At 38.1% G+C, this 22,105-nt stretch overlaps 1 protein-coding gene across 3 annotated transcripts; it reads left to right on the top strand.

Moving 5' to 3' along the window:
* The first annotated feature begins 346 nt into the window (after positions 1 to 346).
* LOC110005477 (NXPE family member 3-like) lies at positions 347 to 16,676 on the top strand. Of its 3 annotated transcripts, none has more exons than XM_065951342.1 (7): positions 347 to 458; positions 7,586 to 7,719; positions 10,919 to 11,371; positions 12,825 to 13,120; positions 13,460 to 13,530; positions 14,751 to 14,957; positions 15,038 to 16,676. In XM_065951342.1, exons 2-7 carry the CDS (start codon positions 7,639 to 7,641, stop codon positions 15,580 to 15,582), a joined length of 1,653 nt encoding a protein of 550 aa, XP_065807414.1. In that variant the 5' UTR covers positions 347 to 458; positions 7,586 to 7,638; the 3' UTR covers positions 15,583 to 16,676. The 3 variants fall into 3 exon arrangements, with proteins under 3 accessions (XP_065807414.1, XP_065807415.1, XP_065807416.1); XM_065951343.1 differs by having other exon boundaries at positions 349 to 458; positions 9,117 to 11,371; XM_065951344.1 differs by lacking the exons at positions 347 to 458; positions 7,586 to 7,719 and adding an exon at positions 7,736 to 9,288.
* Positions 16,677 to 22,105: the final 5,429 nt, after the last annotated feature.

Below are 22,105 nucleotides of genomic sequence, written 5' to 3'. Positions count from 1 at the left end.
GCAGCTCTTGGTTATAAATATTTACATATAGTTAAAATATTGAAATGATGATTGTAATATATTTCTATGTAATATAAATTTGTTTTGAGCTCAGACAGTGCCGTTTTGCATTGCTGAGGGAGCAGAGGTGCAGAAAACAAATGTCCAAAAGGCACATTGAATGTTCTTTGGTCTTCTGCAGGAAATAAAAGCTAGAAAACAGTCAAAGTCTGGTTTTCTTCACTCCCCTGATCACATCTGTTACACTGCTTATTCCCTCGGCTCACTTCCTCTCCCCCTGCACCACATCCTGCCACACAATAGCAGTTACACCCTGATTGACCTCATAGATATTATGACCTACAACAAACCACCACTGTCATATGATCCGACTACAGCCTCACCATCTTTCAAACACTGCAGAGCAACATCTCCTGTCCATTAGGCTACTCCCTGGACTACAGCCCATCTGTTTGGAGGTGAGTCTGCTTTAAACACGCAGGTGTAAGAGGGTCATTTATTTATAATTCATGAATTTAAAGGGGAATCTACAGGAGTGACTAATAAAGTCAATCAAAGAGCTCTAAATGAAAGAAGTGACAGTTCATTTTTAAATCAATTGTCTCAGGCAACCGATATGATCAGTCATTCGACCTGTTTTTAACTTTGAAATGATGATTAATCCTCATGAGGCTACAAGGTTATATTTCTGCTCAAACTGAGCATTAAGGAAGTCAAACCTCTGCCTGCACTGTTTTTAAAGGTAAAGAAAGCGTCCAATAACAGTGAAAAACACATGGAAGCATATTGCATTAACATGAGAAAATACAAATCTGCTCTGTTTTAAAAGTCAGGTGAATGCAGATACTGTAGCTACTTGGATTTGTTTTTTCAGTTTCATTTATCTAAATGTAAACTTGCTCCACTTCTTAGAGCAGGGATGTCAAACAAACGAACTGCGGGCCGTATCCGTATCCGTATAAATTCAATATTTGTAATACTTATTTTCCCCGAATTTGATTAAAAACCTTTGTATAATGAGCAACGTAAAGGTTGATGTCATGATACGAAAATGAATTAAACGGGGCACTTTGAACTATCTTCTCAGCAGGGAGTATCATCAAAAAGACGAGTGGCCGAGCGCACGAGCTGCTCCTGCATTACGCTGGTAATACATCACATCAGCAAACAGGCTGAACACCTGAGAGAGGTGACACAGAATGCAGGTTTTCAAGAGAGATCGAAGGAGCGATATTTCTTTAGTTTTATTTGCTCACAAGTTGCCAGAATCGTATCAAAGCTACGGGACTTAACCGCTGCACTGCGCGCGCATCATGACGGTCTTCAGTTCTGTGCACACTTCTTACCAGCTTCTCCTGTCTTGACTGATGTAAAACAAAATGTTGACTAATAATAACAAAGCTTCCTATGGAGTGAGCTACAAAGAGCAGCTCGTGTAAATAAAAAGCAATCCTCCATGCGTAACGGCCCAGACCGTCTCCTCACATCCAGACTAAGTGTAGGTTGTGGACACCGGCGTTGAGACTGATGCATCTCCCGACTTATTTTACCTCTGGTTATTAAACAGTAAATTAAAATGAATATTAACTGATTTTAATTACAGATGGTTCATTTTTAGGTCACCCAGATGTGAAAGTGTTGTGTTGATCATCTAAAAGTTTCATCACTTCTAAATGCAGTAGCCTGCTGTTGCGCCTTTATCACCAGCTCTCATCAGACTGTAAAAATATAACTATTACTGAACATTTCATTCTTATCCAAATACGATATCACGCACAGGCTGCCCGATCATACAGAGGTCCGCTGGTTTAACCGAGGAGCAGCGCTAAAATGCTTCCTCGAATTACGCACGGAGATGGCACAGATTCATGACGCATAAAAAGTCAGTGACAGAGTTAGATCACGATAGTACGGACACGGAGAAGAACGGACAGCCAGACTGATATCAAAAGTCTTTTAACTGAGTTTACTTAGTTGAAGAACGTGCACTCCACACGGAGCTGATCAGACTGCAGTGCGCAACGCTGAAGGATCAATTTAAGTCTGTTGGTTTGGAAACATGTTATCATTTTAGAATGCCTCACACTAAAATACCTGAAGATGACTGTTTGCATCAAAGACACTCTGTGTGTTTGTGATAACTTATTCATGTGAGCAGGTTTTATCTGTAATGAACCTTAAGGAGTGCAAACTGTGCTGTGGCCTGACACACACACAGATCTAAAGTCTCTCTCTGTCTCTCTCTCTCTCTCTCTCTCTCTCTCTCTCTCTCTCTCTCTGTCTCTCTCTCTCTGTCTTTCTCTAGTAATGCACTGATACCAGGGCAGGTAGAATCACCTGTGTCAAAGTTTCTATAACCTTGAACAGCAATATTAAAACATAATATAATAATCTCAAACAAAACATAATTATTGATGTTTTCTTCTGTAATGTGGTACATTTAAATATTTCCATGTGCCAACATGCAGTTTGCAATGACAGAGTTAACCCCTCTGCTTAATCACTCTTACATTTTATGCGTTAACATGTAGTTTTCTATACAAGTACCTTTTTTTTCTAATCATGCATTAGCCTATAAATCCATGTGTCAAGTTATAGTGATGTCAGCAAAATTAGTCCGATACCAATAGGACTTTGACACCCCTGTCTTAGAGCAATGTTGTTGTTTGACTTAGTTACCGGTATGCACCTCCAAATGTAGTTATGTTCATTTTTGGGTTTATTCTGAATTATTTAAAGTTCCTGTGATGATTTTTTTTTTTAAACCTTCCTGGGTGGTGATTTTCAGATATCAGTTTTCAGTTAGTTACACTTGCACTTTGTTACAGTTGGCCTATTACGTCACATACCCAATAATTGACAACATCCATGGACTTCAATGTGTTTCAGTATAAAGTAACAAAATAGTACCAATTAAAACGTTTTCTTAGAAACAATCTTCAGTTAGGCATCAAGTAAGGTCTTTTACCTGTTTTTGTAAAGTGTGTCGAGATAACACTTGTTATGAGTTGAGGTTATACAAATTAAATTGATTGATTGATTGATTGATTGATTGATTGATTGATTGATTGATTGACTGATTGATTGATTGATTGATTAGACTAAATGTACATGTTTCCTTCGTGCCTCCATTACTGCGTGCCTGCAGGTAAACTAACCCTACCTTAAGTCAACCTTTTGTCCTCAAGTGACTTCAGTACATTTCATAAGACCATGTAACCTTGGCACACCTGATTGTGAGAATTTGACCATCAGTATGAACATTGTAATTATGTTCCTGTCAAACCTCAAGTACCAAAAACTTGTTTTGTTGTAAACTCCCTGTTTGGTAACAGATAATTATCACATTCTCAATTGACTAGATTAGTTTGATGTTGAAATCTAGACATGATGACACACTATAAATATTCAGAGGTTTTTATGACTGAGTGTCTTCAAGAAGAATTCATATGATAAACTTAACACAGAGTCTGTTTCCCCTTTTTGTTGTTTTAATCCAGTACCAGAGGACTCACCATGTGGCTAAAAGGTTTTATAAGTAACCATGTCAACATGAAACTTCTGAAGACCTGTGTCATCCTTCTCCTTCTGACTGTGTTGTTCTTTACACGAAGAAACATGGACCTGCTGCAGGTGAGAACTGGGATTATTGGTAACACTTTAAAGGTGGTCATTGAGTGTCTTTCAATGTACTAAAGTGGGGAATGGGCCCCCCTGGGGGCTCCTGAGACACTGAAAGGGGGTTCGCGAGATTCTTTCTAATCGTTTCTTTTATATTTAAGTTACTGGTGCAATATCACTTAATTATTGAAAGTTAATTTGGTTTAGTAAATGATCTGAGGTTAATTTAAGGGTTTATTTTGATTTCTTTGCTTCAAGAGAAAAGTGTAAACCCACTATTTGAGTTGTGCTGCACCCAGCATCAGTGGCTACAAGCCTGCAACCAATCATCATTATGATGTGAGCTCTGAATCAACAAATAAACATCAAGTTCCTGGTTGAGAGCACACACATCAAAACAAAAAAAGCCTAAACATGCAATTCTAAAAAACAAATGTAACAGGAAATGTATGTGCCTCCTGGAAATGTTGCTAGACTGTTAGTGATGCACACGAAGATTATAATTACAGATCCTCCCTGGATCCGCACCGAGAACTGTCCTTATCAGGTTTCTTTTTTATCTTAGCATAGCCACAGTGAGTGCGTCATAACTTTGTAACTGAATGTCTATATAGTGTGGAGTTGGACTGCCCTTCTCTGGGCTTTGCTGCAGACTTACCTTTCAATCTGTACATTTGCTCTTCCTATTTGCAAAAGGAATAATAAAATGGCAACAAACATAACTGAATGACTCAAAGATCTTTTATTAAACAATCTCTCATTACAGAAATTTCCAGCACACATATCAATTCATAATCTCCAGTTCAGGGGACACTTAAGGGCCCAAAAAATAAATGATGATCCAAACGCAAAATCAGAAACATTCCAGGAGATGTAAAGTCATTTAATTGGGATAAAAGGAAGGCTAGATATATGTCTATAGTTAGCTAATGTTATTGAATCAAGAGCAGGCTTTTTAAGAAGAGGTTTAATTACAGATGTTTCAAATGACTGTGGTGCAGTCATCTGCATAACTTCAACTACTCATACAAGAACACCTGAACAATGAACAAGCACCGCTCTGAACAGTCTCACCTTTCACTACAGTTAAACGAACCAGCGCCCAAGTATATTTATGGACATCCAAGTACATTTCCAACCTGTTTTTATTTAAATGTATTTGCTGCACGCACAAGAGAGAGAGAGAGAGAGACAAAACGGGAGAGAGAGCGCAAAAGAGAGTGCATCAGTACAACATAACAAAACTCCTGTTTGAAAAAGAAATCCCTCTCGACTCCTGAGGAGAGAAAAGACACAGGAATATCAAGAAAGCAGTATCACATCAACTTCAGAGAGAGAGAGAGAGAGAGAGAGAGAGGGAGAGAGAGAGAGAGAGAGAGAGAGAGAGATGAGTATGGAGTTAGATCAGTCTCAATATTCATGATTGCATACATAAAGATTCACAAATGTATTTCAATGCACACACAAAATATTTATAGTTCTATATAAATGTAAAACAAATCCACAAATACAAAAAAATAAGATTCACAAACATATTTCACACACAAATATTATTGTTATATATATATATATGTAATAGAAATCCACAATTATATGATATACATATATATATATTTATAATTAAAGGTATTTGCAATTTTAATCAAAAACACATTTGTATCATGATTTGTTCTGTTTAGTTTAGTTTTTCACAGTTCAGATGGTTTTTATCTTTTAGGTCTCATTCTTCCCTGGTGTTTCCCTCTATGTTCTAGTGTTTCTTAATTTTTCATTCTACAGTGTCTTCAGTGTTTCATGTATTTATTTTGTAGTTGTCCTCAGTGTTTCTTGTCTTGTGTTCATTCCTTCCTCTGTGTGTTTCCCTCCAGTGTGATTGCCCTCATTGTCTTCACCTGTGTCATTAGTCTCACCTGTGTTTGATTACCACTGTGTCTATTTAGTCTCTGTGTTTCTTCCCTTCCATGTCAGTTCATTGATTCATGGTAGTTATCAGTCTACTAGTGTCTCCTTGTAGTTTTGTTTTGGATTTTGCTAGCAAGTTTTTGTTTTCCTTTTTTGATTATTAAATACTTTTAGTTTATTCTACACTTGGGTCCACCTCTCCTTGTTTTCCAACCATTCATGACAATTTGTATCTTGTTGTCAGAGCATCTAGGAGGGATGTTACAGCAACTACAACAACTACCAATCTAGTTGAAGGCTCTTTCCTCTTGGATGGAGTTTGTTCTTTTTTCACATTCAGTGAGTCCAGTTTGTAAAATTCAGTTGAAACTCAGCGTAGCAACCTGGGCGAGAACAATGCTAACCTTTCTAGAGAACAAAAAAACCTGTAAAACTGGTTTGATTCAGGATACCGCCTGCAGGGTTTGAGAATATATAAAGCTTATGTTCCTATCAGTAACTGTATCTTCCTGTTCCTGTATCTTCGGCAACATTCATGGCAGTGAAACCCTCCCTCTGAAAACCCAATGACTTTTTGTGTCGTCTTGATGCTTCTTGTTAGGACAGGTTGTCTGTATGTTAGTGAAGGATTCTATCATTGTACTAAAACTCACAGAGATGAACTTCTTTTTATCATTTGATCACCATCACATTAAGATTTCACCACTGTGTTCTCTCCATATTGATCTCTACTGAGGTAAGACATGATGTTCTTTATTCAGTAACATTGAAGTTATCCTGTGTGTTTCAACGATACAACTTCCCCTATCTAAAGATAACTTTCTTATCCTAGCTGTCTCTCTTACTCTCTCCTGTAAATAAACAGTTCCACAGCGCCCCTACAGGCCTGGAGCTCTTCCGTTTAAGGCTGAACTTAGAGCGTTTCTGTGTTTGCAGCATGTTTGATGATTATGCAGTTGTTTTGCCTATTTGCAGCGCATTTGTGTCTTTGCAGCGCGTTTCAGCCTTTGCATTTGTTGTGGTAGTTTGCATTTGCTTTTGAATGTGCAGCGTTTCTGTAGACGCTGCACGTTTTTATAAATGTATGTCGTTTCATCAGTTGCTGATTGTTTGACCCCTACCGGCCACCGTACACATGTGAGTCACAGAGTTGATCAGGTTAATTAAATATATAATATCTAAAATTACACATCATGATTTTTAGAATAATTGATTTTTTTTAATCAACAAAGTAACAAGTGAAACTGAAGAAAAAACATTGAGGAATAAATGGAACAGAATTAGAATCTGAAATGTAATTGTGTTAAAGTATAAAGTAACAAAATAGTACCAATTAAAAAGTTAATTTAAAAATAATCTTTAGTTAGGCTAAATGTATGTTTCCTTCATGCAAGCATTACTGTGTGCCTGAAGGGAAACTAACCCTACCTTACATGCAACCTATTTTCCACAAATTACTTCACTACTTCATGAGCTCAGATTTCCTGATCATGTAACATTAGCACACCTGACTGTGACAATTTGACGCTTGGTGTGAACTAGGGCTGTCAGCAGAAGTGAATTGTTTTAGATTAATTGAGGTCCCAAATTAATGCAATCTTGTCATTTGAATCGCCATTAATCTCATGATATTTTGTCCCTTTGGTCACACTGTGGATAAGCCTCCGTCGCGTCTCTCTGTAGGCACAGTGATGGAAAGAACAACACAGCTGCGTCTTTGAATGTCTCATTTCAATTGTAGACAGCTCAGTTTAAAAGTCAAATGTAATATCCACCGTTTGACATCAACATTTCACTATTCTTGCTGTTCATTTTAGCTGTTATATTTGGTTTTTGACCTGTAACGAGTTGGCTTTTTCTGATCCACAAGGTGATCCTTACTTTATACCAAAATAAAAGCAGGGTCGAATTCAAACAGCAAGTACTCTCAACTTAAGACAGTACAAACATTTAAAATAAATAAAACTTCTGTTAATAATCTGTGACTAACTTCAGTGTCTTCAAGAAGGATTCATGATAAACTTAACAGAGTCTGTTTCCCCTTTTTGTTGTTTTCATCCAGTACCAGAGGAGGACTCACCATGTGCCTAAAAGGATTTGAGTAACCATGTCAACATGACACTTCTGAAGACCTGTGTCATCCTTCTCCTTCTGACTGTGTTGTTCTTTGTACTAAGAAACATGGACCTGCTGCAGGTGAGAACTGGGATTAGTGGCAACACTTTGAAGATGGACTGATGATTACAGGGGATTATTTTCAACAGTGTCTTTCAATGTACTCTTCACAACATTCATGGTTTTTATTTGCAAATAAACACAATTTCAAGGTTATGTTGCTTAAAACATTTTGCTCAGTGATTCTCTGAATCACTGGAGGGTGGGGTAATGGGGTGAAAAGCTGTGAATGCATTAATGACATACACACATACTTGATGCCATCCCTGCATAATTTGCACCTTGGGCCACCTGTCACAAAAAGTCTGAACACGACCTTGCTTACAAAAGACATCAACTTCAAGAAACGGAAAAAGAATCACAGATTTTTACTTTATTGAGCAGTTAAAAGGTCAAAAGTAAGGTCAGTTATAAAAGGTCTATAATGCTCTGTAGAACAAAAAAGCAAACATTAGTCACCCCTGTCCACTTTTTGGACCCATTTAAACCCACTATAATAATTATTTTTGAACTTATGGCCATAGTAGCATAGAAACGTAAGTTTTGTTGTTATAGGCAATCAATCTGTAGACCATACTTCAAATTTGTAGATTTTACAATTTTTTTTTTATCACATTTTTCAATTTTAGCCCAACAGCACAAATACATGCATTTTTTTCTAGTAACCACAAGGAACAGTGTTGAAGCTCATACGGCCCATTATTTCTTGTTCAAAGTTATCCTATATTATTTGTTTGGGAATTAGATGGGGGGGAAAGACTTTATAGGATCATAATAATGACTAACATATTGGTGATCATATCGAAACAACAATGGTCTTTTTACATACCTTGAAGTCACTTTGATTAGAAATTGATAAAAAGCATGTAATCATTTTTAGCTGTTTAATTTCTGTGTCCAATTTTTGGACATTGGGTGCTATGTGTAACATTTATTTTAGGGGCGCCTGAGTTAAAGAATTATCTGAGCACAGTTCTTGTTGTTGTTTTTTTAAACAACAACAAAATATGATCATATCAATAGCTTTAATCCTGTTGGATTACTTTACTACCGGGACCTGATGATATCAGGGAGGTATCATGACTTTTTTAATGTTCAACTGATCTTCAGAAAAGATTTAGGGCCCGGTCTTTCTTTCGGGGTGCATAGTCCCGCATAACGAATCATGCAAATAACTTTTCAAGTCGAGTTTTCATATTGTTAATTATTACAACCCTGATTCCTAAAAGTTGGGACCCTGTGTAAAATGGAAATAAAAATAGAAAGTGATTATAGAGGTCAGATCTTAAAAAGTCCTTCACTCACCTGTGGTAAGTGTAGCCTTGGTCAGAAGAGTTGATGTCAACAGACTGTGGCTAACTTTCATCAGGTGTTTCTACCCTCTTCCTCCTGACTGTCTCCTCTCTCCAACAAACAAGAGGCTCTCTCAGCCACCTCCCCCATCCTGCGGTCTGCAGTCTTCCTCTCCTTTCCTGTCACACCCATGGCTGTGATAATCCTCTACACTGACTGAGCCAGGAATCCTCTACATCTGACTTCGATTGGGAATAGCCACGCCTGCCAACCTTTTCCCCAACAGTCTTGCAAAAGGTCTTGGTATTTTGCACTCTTTGTTTCAAAGGCAAGGTCGTAGACTTCTTCCCAATGTTGGCTTCTTTTGAATATGGCGTCTCTTGAGTCTCTCCTGCTCCAAGGTGTTAGCTAGTGTCATGAGCACCTTGTCATGGCGCCATCTGTTTGGGTTGTGGTGGTCACTGGGAGGTCATCCATAAAACCTCTTTTTGGGGGTTGTCATATGTCCAACTCCATTCTTGGCCCTCAAACATCTTTCCCTGCAGCTGTTATAGGGAGGTTGTGCAGCCAGTAAAAATACCCTTTTCCAAGTCTTATCACAGAGTTGTCAACTGGTCTGTTCGGAACCGTAACTGGATGTCTCAAAGTAGCTGGTGATAATTTCATTGATGTGCTCGGGGATGTGGTTGTGGTCTAATGCTGCGTAGATGAAGGCATGATGAAATGATCCGTATGCGTTTGCCAAATCATACCACACCACTGTCAGGTTGTCCTTGCCTGCTTTGGCCTCCGGGATCATTTTGACTGATGTGTGTTCCAGGCACCTGCATCCGCAGACACCTGGTATCCCACCTTTCTGTATAGATAGGCTAGGATAGTACTTTATTGATTCCCAGAGGGGAAATTTGGGCGTTCCCTCAACTTTCTTCAAGCATGATGGAATACTGCCTTTTTTCCAGATCCTCACAACAGCTTCCATAGCCTTGTAAGGAGCATCTCGCACTAATTACATACTTTGTAGGGTATACCGCTAGGTCCGGGAGCAGATGCTGTTCTGTTCCGGCCTTCTTCTGATGATGATTTGTTAAAGGTTGAAACACCATTTCAGATTCAAAAGTGAGTAACATGATTGGGTACAAAAAGAGCATCGCAGAGTAGCCCAGTCTTTAAAAACATTTTTTTTTTGTTTTTGAAGATTTATTTTTGGGCTTTCTGTGCCTTTATTGTAGGATAGTGGATAGAGTCGGAAATCAGAGAAAGAAGGCATTTAAGGACCTTTCCGATAGAAAAGGAAAGCCGTCATTAAAAGTAACCCATGAACACCAAGATTCCTTCAAGTGTTTGTGTCGGCATGTCGACTTGTCCCCACCCCCCCAACGCTGTAAACCTAGGGGAAACACTGAACAAGGTACTCGGGCCAATTTCTTCACCCCTGTTCCTCTTGAAATTTAAATATTGGAATTTGTGTTTAAGGCCCATTTCTGGTGCATGATTAACCCATCACTTATATAAACCTGGTCTAAAGTCAATAGTGCAGTATTGTATTTTTAAAGCATACCTTGTTTGATAGAAAGATGCCATACAGAATCACATTTGAAGAGTGGAGTGTGAAGAGTGTCCAACCAGGGCCTGGTTTATTTAAATGTCTTCCATCAAATTAGCAATGTGGCCAGAGGTAGACAATCTAGTTGAAGAAAAAAAAAACATGTTATTTGGTTGTGCCACCATTATGCAATGGAACTTAGAAAAAGTGGAATGGAGCAGGCCGTGTCAATCATGCACTTAAGATCAAGAAATGTAAACTACCATTGCCCTTAGGAATAGTTTTCCCTCAAAAATCCCTCATCTTTCTTCATTTTATTTTATCTTACGAAATTTGTTTGATGCCTCTCTGTCACCATCTCTCTTTTTTTTAACCCCTTGCCAGCTAAATTATGAAGAAAACTTTGGCATCGTCCTCAAGAAAGTGACCTCTGCTCCTCGCACTGTTCCTCACACTGACAACTTCTGCACCTTCGAGCCGCTGTCCTTGGCAGATGCTAAGGAGGAACGCATGTTATTAGACTCCATTGCTTGGCCTGAAACTCCTCTTCTGCAAGCTCCTTTTTTATTTGACCAGACAAGTGATCCCGCCCACAGCATTTTCACCATTCTCCCAGGGAGGGGTGGAGTAGACCGGCATGTAGGAGACCAGCTGGAAGTTATGGTACAAATATACGACTTCCAAGGTAACCCCAAGAAGTCTGGAGGAGATGTCTTACTTGCTCGGTTGCACAACAGGGCACTTGAAGCAGGTGTGGCTGGACGAGTGGTGGATCACCTTAATGGCTCCTACTCTGCTGTATTCCCTTTACTCTGGGAAGGAAGTGCACATGTTGAGGTAAAGTTCAAGGCTTTCTGCTAAAATGGTATTGTAAAACAAGTGATGGTAAAGGAATCACCTATTGCAATGTGATTGTCCTGTAGGTCATTTAATTCATGGAATCTAAACCATTTTCCCTGACTTACTTTTGCCAACAAACAACAACATAAAGTAAAAAAAAAAGACATTGTGGAAGTTTTAAAAACTGCAGTTCCTCCATTTACCTCTTGAGGCAGTCAATTCAATTAAAATAGCTTTATTGGCATTAATGTGTAAAATATATTACCAAAGCATATACTAACAACACATAATAATAGTAATAATAAGCAATTAAATATTCTAATAATGAAAAAAAAGTGTCATTTATTATTTTATAGTGTTGCATCTGTATGAGTGTATTTGTGCCTTTGACTGTGTGTGTGTGTAGTCACACACTCTAATGACTTAATCCCCATTGATTCCTGTGTTAAAATGCCCATCTTTACCAGTTTTGTACAAAATGGTATTCCTCATTTCTGGACTACTTTACATTGAGGAAATGTATTCACCATAAGAGTTACATGTATTAACTCCTCAAAGATAGTCTAGCTTTTTTCTAAAAAATAAATATATATACTTGCCACCTGCATACATGTGTGGTGGTGACTGTGCCTGCAGAGGCCCTGTCCTATGCCTGTATTTTAATGTTTTGGTTTTTTTTTGGGGGGGGGGGGGGGTTCCCCAAGTCAATGTCAGGGTGTAGGAATTAGGTGTTTAGGAATGGAAAGGAATTCAGTGATTGGACGCGATTTTAAACAGGCAAACATGACGGACGTGGACATAGTGACAAAGAAGAGAAAATACTACCATAGTAAGGCGAACACTGACTGGCAATACGTCAGGGTGATTTATTTATGCACACACTCAGGATATTGATTTAAAGTACAAGACGCTTTCAGAACTGCATTAAAAGTACTAATAAGTTGAAATTGATACTAAGGTAGGTTATGAATTGTTTGATAGAAAACAGGCAAATCTATTGTTTGAGAAGATGGCTGCCTACAGTGGTAAGAAAAAAAAGTTATACCGGGCTCCTGATAGCCGAGCAGTTATACACATGCCCCCTTTACAGAGGAGATGGTCCTCTTTGTAGCAGCCTGGGGGGGAATGTGACCTTGGGTCATTGCCGAATGTCATCCCCCTCTACATCCTCCCAACATTTCCTATCTGTTGTCATCTGTCCTATCTACTAAAGGCGAGACAGGTGAAAAAATATGACTTTAAGTTCAACTTTCCAGCTAGTAGAGAGTTTACCATTTCCTTCAATCTTATCGTTTACATTAAATAAATTATTAACTTCAGTCAGCTGACACCAAAAATAGAAATTAATTATCTTGAAAACATTGTTTTAACAATCAAATTATACACATAAAAAATAGCATGCAAAGGGTGTATGCTATACCTTTAAAGCTCTTGTGTTTTGTTTTATCAGGTGACGCTTGTCCACTCAAGCGAGGCTGTCACAGTTCTGCACAGGCTGAATAGAGAACATCCTGAAAGGGTTCTCTTTAAAAGCCTCTTCCGCTCAGGTTCAAGCTCTGAAACTACCTCCTGTAATGTTTGCCTACGTCAAACCAACCAGCCACAGTGCAACTACTCTGACCTCCGTACAGGCGAGCCTTGGTTCTGCTACAAGCCAAAGAAGCTGAGCTGTGATGACAGGATTAACCACATGAGAGACGGATTCAATGTAAGACTCAAGGACAAAGAGGAGAAGCTTTTCCAAAGGTGAGGGAGCACAGCAGTAGAAAAGTTGCATCTAGTTTTGTAATGACTGTAAGTATATAGTATGTGTCACCTGCTGGAAAATGTTGTTTGTAACTACAGGTGGGAAAGATGAAATCTTAAGATGTTTATAGTGTAAGATAATACCTACCAAAATACTTAATCTGAACAATTAAAGTTGACACTCATCAACAAAACTATGAAGTGTATATTTTCAGTCCAAATATGGAGGCAGAGTAATTTAATAAAACTAAAGTGTTACCATTTGTTAAATCACGTTTGACATTTACATAATGTAGTGTGTTTAGAAGATTCTTAATAATGGGAGTTTTTTCCCCCCAGCAAAGTCAACCTGAAAGTCTTCATTCACTCTTCAGGACCGGCCAATGTCATGGTGCTACCTCCAATGAAAGGTAAAGCACAACTTTTCGACTTTCACCAGAGAGATATTTTAAAGATATCCATGTGAACTTGAAAATAAAAATGGTTTGGTAAAAATAAATAAAACCTTCCTCTTTGTATTCCAGCCAGAGCATTGGCGGAATGAAGTACTACACAATAAAAAAATAAAGTGACAATAGCTGTTTATCTCTTTGCCTTGTAGAAAAGATATCCCATATAAAGAAAAAATAAATAAACTAACCAGATTCTATCTACAAAACTGAGATAGAGCTGCAAGCATTTATTTCATTTACGCTCAAAACAAGATTTATTTTAAGTACTATTAAAGAGGACATATTATAGCCCTTTTCAAACAGTCCCCTGTGGTCTAAATGAAACATCTGTGCTGTGCTTCGGTCAAAATATAACATGAATCAAGCACCAGAGGAGGTTTGTGACCCTGTATAAACCAGCTCTCTCAGAACGCTCCGGTTTGGTGTGTGTGTCTCTTTAAATGCAATGAGCCGCCTTGAGTTTTCCTGGTAGACATCAATCCTCTGTAGAAAGACTTAAAATGGCAGACCTGCGCAAAAGTTTTGTTCTAGGCTGGGGATGGAGTCCATGGGTGGAGATATCAGGGGTAGGGAGGGTATTCTTTTTTTTTTTTACCAGAATCCAGCTTTTGACATCACAAGCTGAGAAAATTTGAAACGGAGCATTATTCTCTGTCTTATAAGACTTATGCAGACTACAAACAAAGGACGGGATGGATTTATTTCATATTTTGTGGGTCAGTAGACTCTCAGGTTACCCAAATATATGTTCAAAAACACTGTACAAGTGGATTTGTCATAAAATGTCCCCTTTAAAAATACTAAACTAATTAACATCTGTAAATATTTAGCTTTCAATAATCAACATTTTCTTATAAAATGAATTTGGTATCATTTACCTTAACCACAATAAACATGTGCATTCGAGACATACACTGTCCTGCTGAGCACTTTAATGCATATTTTTCTGCTGCTCAGACAAATCCAATAAATACACTTATCTGCACTGGAAAAAAGCTAAAACTGAGTCTTTTGTAAAAATTTGAATGAATACTTTTTTGTGTTATATTATGATGTTCTCTCAAGTGAAATAAGCAAGGTAAAGGAGAGACCATGTTTTGGTCTTTTTATGGGATCTGTTAACAATACATGATAAAACAATGACTTTAATAACCAAAAGCTTGATCAATATGTTTTAGGGCAACCTGAGGTCGATCAAGGCAAAGGGAAGTCTGGACTCTCTGGGTATTACTACCAGGGTGTGTGGCGATCACTAGGTGGCACCAAAGTCCACCAATTCAACAACTCCTCTGCCATCAGTCAGTGTCTGAAAGGAAAGGTGGTCCACATGTATGGAGACTCCACCGTCAGGCAGTGGTTTGAGTACTTTGATGCTTCACTTCCAGGTAGTTGATTCACAGTAATTTCAGGTGAAAGTTTATTATTTATATAACAGCTAAACTTGTTCCTTCTGTCATACTTTCAGATGCTAAGGAGATTAACCAGAATAGTCCGAAGCAAACTGGACCTTACATGATATGGGACAATGCAAAAAACATCTTGGTAACATACCGTGTCCATGGTCCTCCTCTTAGTTTTATCTACGTCCCAACCAGTGAGCTGCGTTACATTGCGAATGAAATTGACGGTTTGGTAGGTGGCACCAACACAGTTGTAGTTTTTAGCGTCTGGGCCCACTTCAGCCCTTTCCCAATTGAGCTCTACATCAGACGACTTCAGAGCATCCGCAGGGCGGTGATTCGTCTGTTGAACAGGGCTCCAGACACGCTGGTGGTCATCAGGACTGCAAACCTCAGAGGTTTAACACCTTCTGAATCGTTAAACTACAGTGACTGGTACACACTACAGCTGGACAAGGTGCTCAGAGCTGTGTTCAAAGGATTTAATGTTCGACTAGTGGACGCTTGGGAGATGACTCTGGCCCACCACCTGCCTCACAACATTCACCCAGGCCGTCCTATTGTTAAGAATATGATTGACATTCTCTTGTCCTACATATGCACCAAATAGGGCTAATAGATGTGCATTTGTTCATTGAGAGAGTTAATATCTCAATCAATTAATCTTTATTTGTATAGAGCTAATTCATACCAAATGTTATCTCAAGACAATTTACCAAATAGTAGGTTAAAGGCCTTGCTCTTTGTTATCTCAAAAGACCCAGTATTAGTCCATCACGAGAAGACACAAGGAAATCGCCTCCTGAAACCAGAAATACAATATTGCATTGACTCCTGCTGCCATTTCCCTCTTCATCTGCCACGGAAAAGCTGCCCAAATCTGTTGAACAGAATAGCCAGGGCAGCTGTGGCTCAGTTGGTAGAGTCGTCGCCTCTCAACCGGAAGGTCGAGGGTTGAGCAACATGTCTGATGTGTCCTTGGGCAAGACACTTGACCCTGAATTGCTCCTGCTGCTTCAGCGGCGGTGTATGAATGGGATTAGGTGGTGTAAAGGTGTAGTGTAGTCGGAAGACTAGAAAAGTGCTATATAAGCTCATCTTACCATTGAAGATCAACCTTGCAACAATCACCAGGAAAGTGATCCCAGTGTAAGAGGCTTTTGTTGGGGCAGAAATAGTTCAAGTGTTTGTTATGGTAACAACTGATAATTGTCCTGTTATCTGTTGTTAGCTGCTACATTTCTTTTATTGTTGCTGAACTGCTGTGTTCGCCTAACTGTGTGTTTTATTCACCGCTGTGCTAGCTTCCCGTCAGAACGACCAGTGTACCCGCCGCTGAATCAAAGTCCGGCCACTGGCTTTCTGGTGTGTAAGTTATAGTTACTGAACTTATCTCAGAGAGTTCAAGAAGGCCGAGCCACACGGCTCCCTTTGTTCTTTGTCCACCATTTTATCCCCATGTGACATCACCACATGGCTTTTTCTCATTCTCACTCTAACTCTCTCTCACACACACACACACACACACACACACACACACACACACACACACACACACACAACTACACTTTTACACTTCTTCCACAAGCCTTGCTTGATAATGTTTGTTTGCTTAGATTAGTTTATAATAGTTATTTTTTTGATTAAGTTCATCGATTTTGGGTTGATGTTGCTTTGTTTAAATAAATTCTGTTATAATTTTAAGAGAGCAGTTGTTTGTGATTACTGGTGTATTTACATTGTGATATAAGCTGGGTGCGAGGGCTTTGTGTACGGATTTCACGCCTTCAATTTATTAAATATAGTTATTAATTATTAATAATATTAGTAATTAAGTAACTAATTTGAGACTGATCTGAGTGATATTTTGGTTATATTTCCCTGATTACAGGGTGGTGCCCCAAACGAGATTAAACATAGTTTAATGATATTGTTATTTAATTATTAATAATTCTATATAAGTATTAAAGAATATAACCAAAGTTGACTTGATACAACCCCAACACTTTCTTGAGGAAGATGAAAAGTTAATCTGGCAAGGGGTCGAAAAAAAGAAGGATGGTTACAACGATGTATCAAACAAATGGACTAATTTAAACTAAAAGAGGATGGAAGATTTTTCAAATATACTGCCATGATCTCTACACAAGAAAAAAAGTTACAGGATTGCAAGGGATTTAATATGTGGATGTCAGTGGACAAGAAAACATTGACCGCATCTTGACTTCACAAAGACAAGCCACTCTGCAATGCTCTTTTCATACCTAGAAATGTTACTCGCCTGTTTCCTGTTAACCTTATTAACTGTAAGATGTTCCATCAGCTGTTATTTAAAGCATTTTACAACTTTTATACTATTTTGTTGCCACTGTCCCAACTGTTTCAAACATGTCTTCACCATCAAATTTAACTACAATTGATTATTAAATGGAAAATGACTTCCCCTCCCAGTCTTTTCTGTGGTTAATTGATGCACCGTGCTCCGGCATCTGGCAAAAATAGAAGCCTTGTAACTGCTACGGATTGCTCCGGACTGGCCGAGCTGAGACAGTGGAAGCTGGTGGAATTTGGCCGTCAGACACACTCTGGCTTAGCATTGAAAAAAGTTTTTGTTACTCCCCAACAGGCCTTAGCTTTCATAGATGTCCCATTAGGGGACATTCAAATGGTTAAATGGACCAGAGTCACACCAAATATGTGGACGAAAGTAAAAGCATCTTTTGGTTTGCAATCTCGGAACTAACTTACATTGAATTCATAAAGGGTTTTACTCCCTTCCATACAGATGCAGGATTTAGGAAATGATCAGAATATGAACTCACTAAGCTACAGCAACTGCACAGGGATAGAAGTCTAAAATTTGAACAGTTAAATAGGAATTCACACTTCCTAACACTGATTTCTTTATATATTTACAGTTCAGGACATTTTCCACTAAGCATAAAGAATGGAATAAAGTCTTATACCCACTTGAATTGAGGAGTTTCTGTTTATAGCATCATAAACAGAAACATGAAACTAACTGATGTTGTGATGGTTTTGGTTCCTCTTCATGAATTGATTTTCTCCCATTAAATGCTGTTCAGGCATCCTTTAGGAAAAAACTGAGCTCATCAATCAGTTTTAGCTCATCAAACATGTTTTTCCTTTTTTCAACAGGAACACTCAAAAACTCAAAGACTTTATATTATTATATTCAAAACTTAAATTTAAATGGATCTCTCCACCCCAATTGACATGTGAAAACTGGAAATGTGATTTTGAAAGGGGAAGAATTCTGATCGTTGTTTATGCACTACAAGATAAATAAATAAAAATGTTTTGCATTATAGAGTTGCATGATGTCCACTCTAGTGGACACTTCTGTAACTTCAGAATTACTATTAATAACAAAATTAAAAAAACATATTCAACATTTCATGTCTTAAGAAGTCACAGTGCAGAATCAATTGTCACATTTTAAGAGTATTTAAAGTCTAACTAAATCACATTTGACCTTTTAACTGCTTAATCATGTAAATACCTGTGATTCTTTTTTTTTTATTGCATGCAGGGATGGCATCAAGTTTGTGTGCATGTCATGTATGCATTTTCCCTGCTGTCTCCAATGAGTATTTATTTAATTACTACTAGCAATAAAGTATCATTAAGATGTTATTTTCTGTGAAAATGTCATAACTTTAAAGACTTACACGGAAAACACAAGTTTTCCCAGTTTGAATCTTTAAGGAATATATTTTTTTTAAATGTATTTGTTAGGGACAGTGCATATTATTAAACAGCTGTAACAATTACAGCTGTAAAAAATTATAGCAGAAGTGCTAGTTTCCATCTGTTGTCCCTAGGCAGGTAACAGAGAAAGATAAAATACAAATACAAAGGCACGAGTGACACAAGACAATAATAGAGTTTAAAGGTGGTCACAGATTTGGTTTTCTTTTATCCACTGTTTGAGTTGCGTTTTGAAGGTTGCATATGTTTGTGAGTCTCTTATTGTGAGTGGGAGAATATTCCAATATTCAGTTCCTTTGACTGACAGAACAGTTTGTCCGAATGTAGTGCGTCTGTATGGGACCTCACAGTCTCCTCGGGCTGTGGCCCTGTTGCCGATCCCACTGGCAGACTTCAGCTTTATAAAGTCCTTCAAAGGAAGAGGAGCAAGTCCGTGCAAAGTTTTATATATAAAACATGCATTTTTAAAATGGACAAAATCATGAAAATTTAGTAAATTATGTTTATCTAAAACAGTGCAATGGTGAAATGAAAATGGCTTTTTGTCAAAGATTTTTATGGCCTTTTTAAAAAGAGATTGTATTGGTTTAAATGTTGTGCCAGCAGAAAGTGACCATGCGGTTATACAGTATTCAATATGTGAAAAAATCATCGAGTGTAAAAACATTCGAGCAGCATTGATAGTCATGAAGGATCTTATCTGTCTAAAACTGTTTATATTAAAATTTACCGTCTTTGTTAATTGTTTGATGTGTTTTTTAAATGTTAATGTTGGGTCCAATGTTAGGCCTAAATATTTCAACTCATGAGCTAGACTAAGCTCTACACCTTCCAGGTAAACGCCGGACTGCTGAAGGCTGGTTGGCTGTTTAGTGAACATCATGCAGACCGTTTTCTTTGCGTTTAATTGAAGACATGAATCTTTGACCCAGCTTTGCATTTGGGTCATGGCTGTTGTTAAAATTTGTGAAACTTCATGGGTATTTCTGCCCTATGTAAAAACAACGGCATCGTCAGCATATATTTGAATGTTTACATTTTTACACACTTCCGGAAGGTCATTTATATAAATAGTAAATAAAATAGGTCCCAAAATACTGCCTTGTGGGACCCCTGTTGGACAGTCAAGGTAAGAGGATTTGGTGCCAGAGATGGACACGCATTGTTTTCTAATTGATAAGTATGATTCAAACCAGAGTAGAGCTTCCTGGGAAAAATTGTAACAAGTTAATTTTGACATAAGAACACTATGGTTGACGGTATCAAAAGCTTCTTGAGGTCCAGGAATACAGCACCTACACGGACATTCCTATCAAGAAGGCTTTTGATTTTTTTCAACAAAAATGCAGTTTGCAGACTCTATAGAATGTTGGTTACGAAAACCAAACCGCATCGGATGCCGGGGTGTGTGGCCACTTCTCTGCTATTTTGGAGATTACAGGTAGAATACTGATAGGTCGGTAATTTGCCATTTCTGTTTTATCACCAGATTTAAAAATTGGGATGATAACAGCAAGCTTCCACGCTGAGGGCACTACACTTTGTTTAAAGGATAAATTAAGCAAATGTGTAATTGGTAAAATTAATGATTCTTTATACAATTTAAAAAAATGTGTGTCGAGTCCAGACACATCTCTGGATTTTGACCGTTTGAGGGATTTAATAATATTCATCACCTCTACTTCAGATATTTCCGCTATCTTAAAAGCCGCATAATTGGAATTAGGAAGGTTATGTATACAGTTGGGGGGGGTGAACTGTTGTGTTATCTCGTTAACCGAATTTATAAAGTATTTGTTCATTTCAGTGGCTATAGTTAAGGGATTTTGCACAGGTACGTTAAGTTCTATTTCAAAATTATCAGTGCCATTTTTAGGTTACCTACCAATTAGTTTATTAATATTTTGCCATATAACTTTGTTATTTCCTTTTGCATCTTCAATAATGGTCATGAAGAAATTTGCCTTCGCCCTCCGCATTGTGCTTATTACTTTATTTCTAATTGAAGTAAATCTCTGTTTGTCTGTGGTCAGACCTGATTTTAATGCTTTTTTAAGCAACATATCTCTGTCTTTCATTAGTTGTATGCATTCTTCATCTATCCAGGGCAGTGGATTCCTTTTATTTATTTTTTGTTTTCCCTTTCTCAGAAATGGTGACATTATTTAATTTAGTTTTAAACCAAATATACATCACAACCATTTTCTATATTTTCACTCATGAGAGTTTCACTCCAGTCACTCTCTTTGAGAGCTGCGTCCAGACTTTGGAAGAATTTGGTTTTGTGGAATGAACTGATGACAACTTCTAGTTGTGTATGAGTTGGGAAATCTTGTTTTTGAGAGTTTTCGTGAGAACAAAATTATATTATGATCTGAGATTCCTGTTAGTAGATTGTAGTTTTTTTTAAATTCTTTCAAGATGATTTGTAAATAATAAGTCTATTCTGGTTGAGGAACGAGGAGTTATTCTGGTGGGTTTATCTATTATTTGTTTAAGATTAAATTGGCCAGTAATTTGCTTGAGATTTGTTCTATCCTTCTTATCATCCCAGTTAATATTCAAGTCACCCATGATAATCAACTCTTTGTCTAAGTTACAATAGTCCAGAAGAAGTTCCAGTTGATCATAAAAATCTATCTTTGCAGATGGCTTCCAGTAAATACAAATTACAATAAATGACTTTTCAGATGAAAGAGAAATAGTCACACACATACATTCAAGTCCAACTTCACTAGGCCATTCAATTTGCTCACATTTTAAGGTGTTTTTAATGTATAAGAGAACCCCCCACCCCTGCCCTTACCCCTGTCTCTTCTAAAGGTGTTGTATCCAGGTATATTTATTACAGCTTCTGGAGAGGAGCGAGTGAGCCATGTTTCTGTCAGTCCTAAAAAGTCAACATTAGAATTGCCTAATATATGTTGTAGTTGTTCCCGTTTTTGAGTCATGCTCCTGATGTTTAAGTGTCCCCCAAATAAGCCACGGGCTTGCACTTTGGATCCCAGACTGTTGATAGAGTGTTTGAAATAATTTTGTAGCGCGATGCTGTTTCATTACTGGGTTCCTCAGTTTGATATCCTTGCACTGCTGGTGGCGTGAATCTGCTAGCTGTGGTTGCAGCCCTGCCAGTTGTGGTTGTAGCCCGGCTGGCTGTGGTTGTAGCCTGGCTGGCTGAGGTTGTTGCCCAGTTAGCTGTGGTTGTAGCCCTGCTAGCTGTGGATGCAGCCCTGCTAGCTTTGGATGTAGCCCTGCTAGCTGTGGTTGTAGCCATGCTAACTGTGGATGTAGCCCTGCTAACTGTGGTTGTAGCCCTGCTAGCTGTGGTTGTAGCCCAGTTAGCTGTAGTTGTAGCCCAATTAGCTGTGGTTGTAGCCCAATTAGCTGTGGTTGTAGCCCAA

This window comes from Labrus bergylta, chromosome 23 (assembly GCF_963930695.1).
Source record: "Labrus bergylta chromosome 23, fLabBer1.1, whole genome shotgun sequence".
Lineage (NCBI taxonomy): Eukaryota > Metazoa > Chordata > Actinopteri > Labriformes > Labridae > Labrus > Labrus bergylta.
Note: the sequence above shows the minus strand (reverse complement) of the source record. Positions and strands in the feature narration are given on the sequence as shown.

Excerpts from the sequence above, each read along its gene's own strand:
- LOC110005477 (XM_065951342.1), top strand. The coding sequence starts at position 7,639 with ATGACACTTCTGAAGACCTGTGTCATCCTTCTCCTTCTGACTGTGTTG. Across the intron at positions 7,720-10,918 it reads GAAACATGGACCTGCTGCAG|CTAAATTATGAAGAAAACTT; the intron begins GTGAGAACTGGG and ends ACCCCTTGCCAG. Across the intron at positions 11,372-12,824 it reads AAGGAAGTGCACATGTTGAG|GTGACGCTTGTCCACTCAAG; the intron begins GTAAAGTTCAAG and ends TTGTTTTATCAG.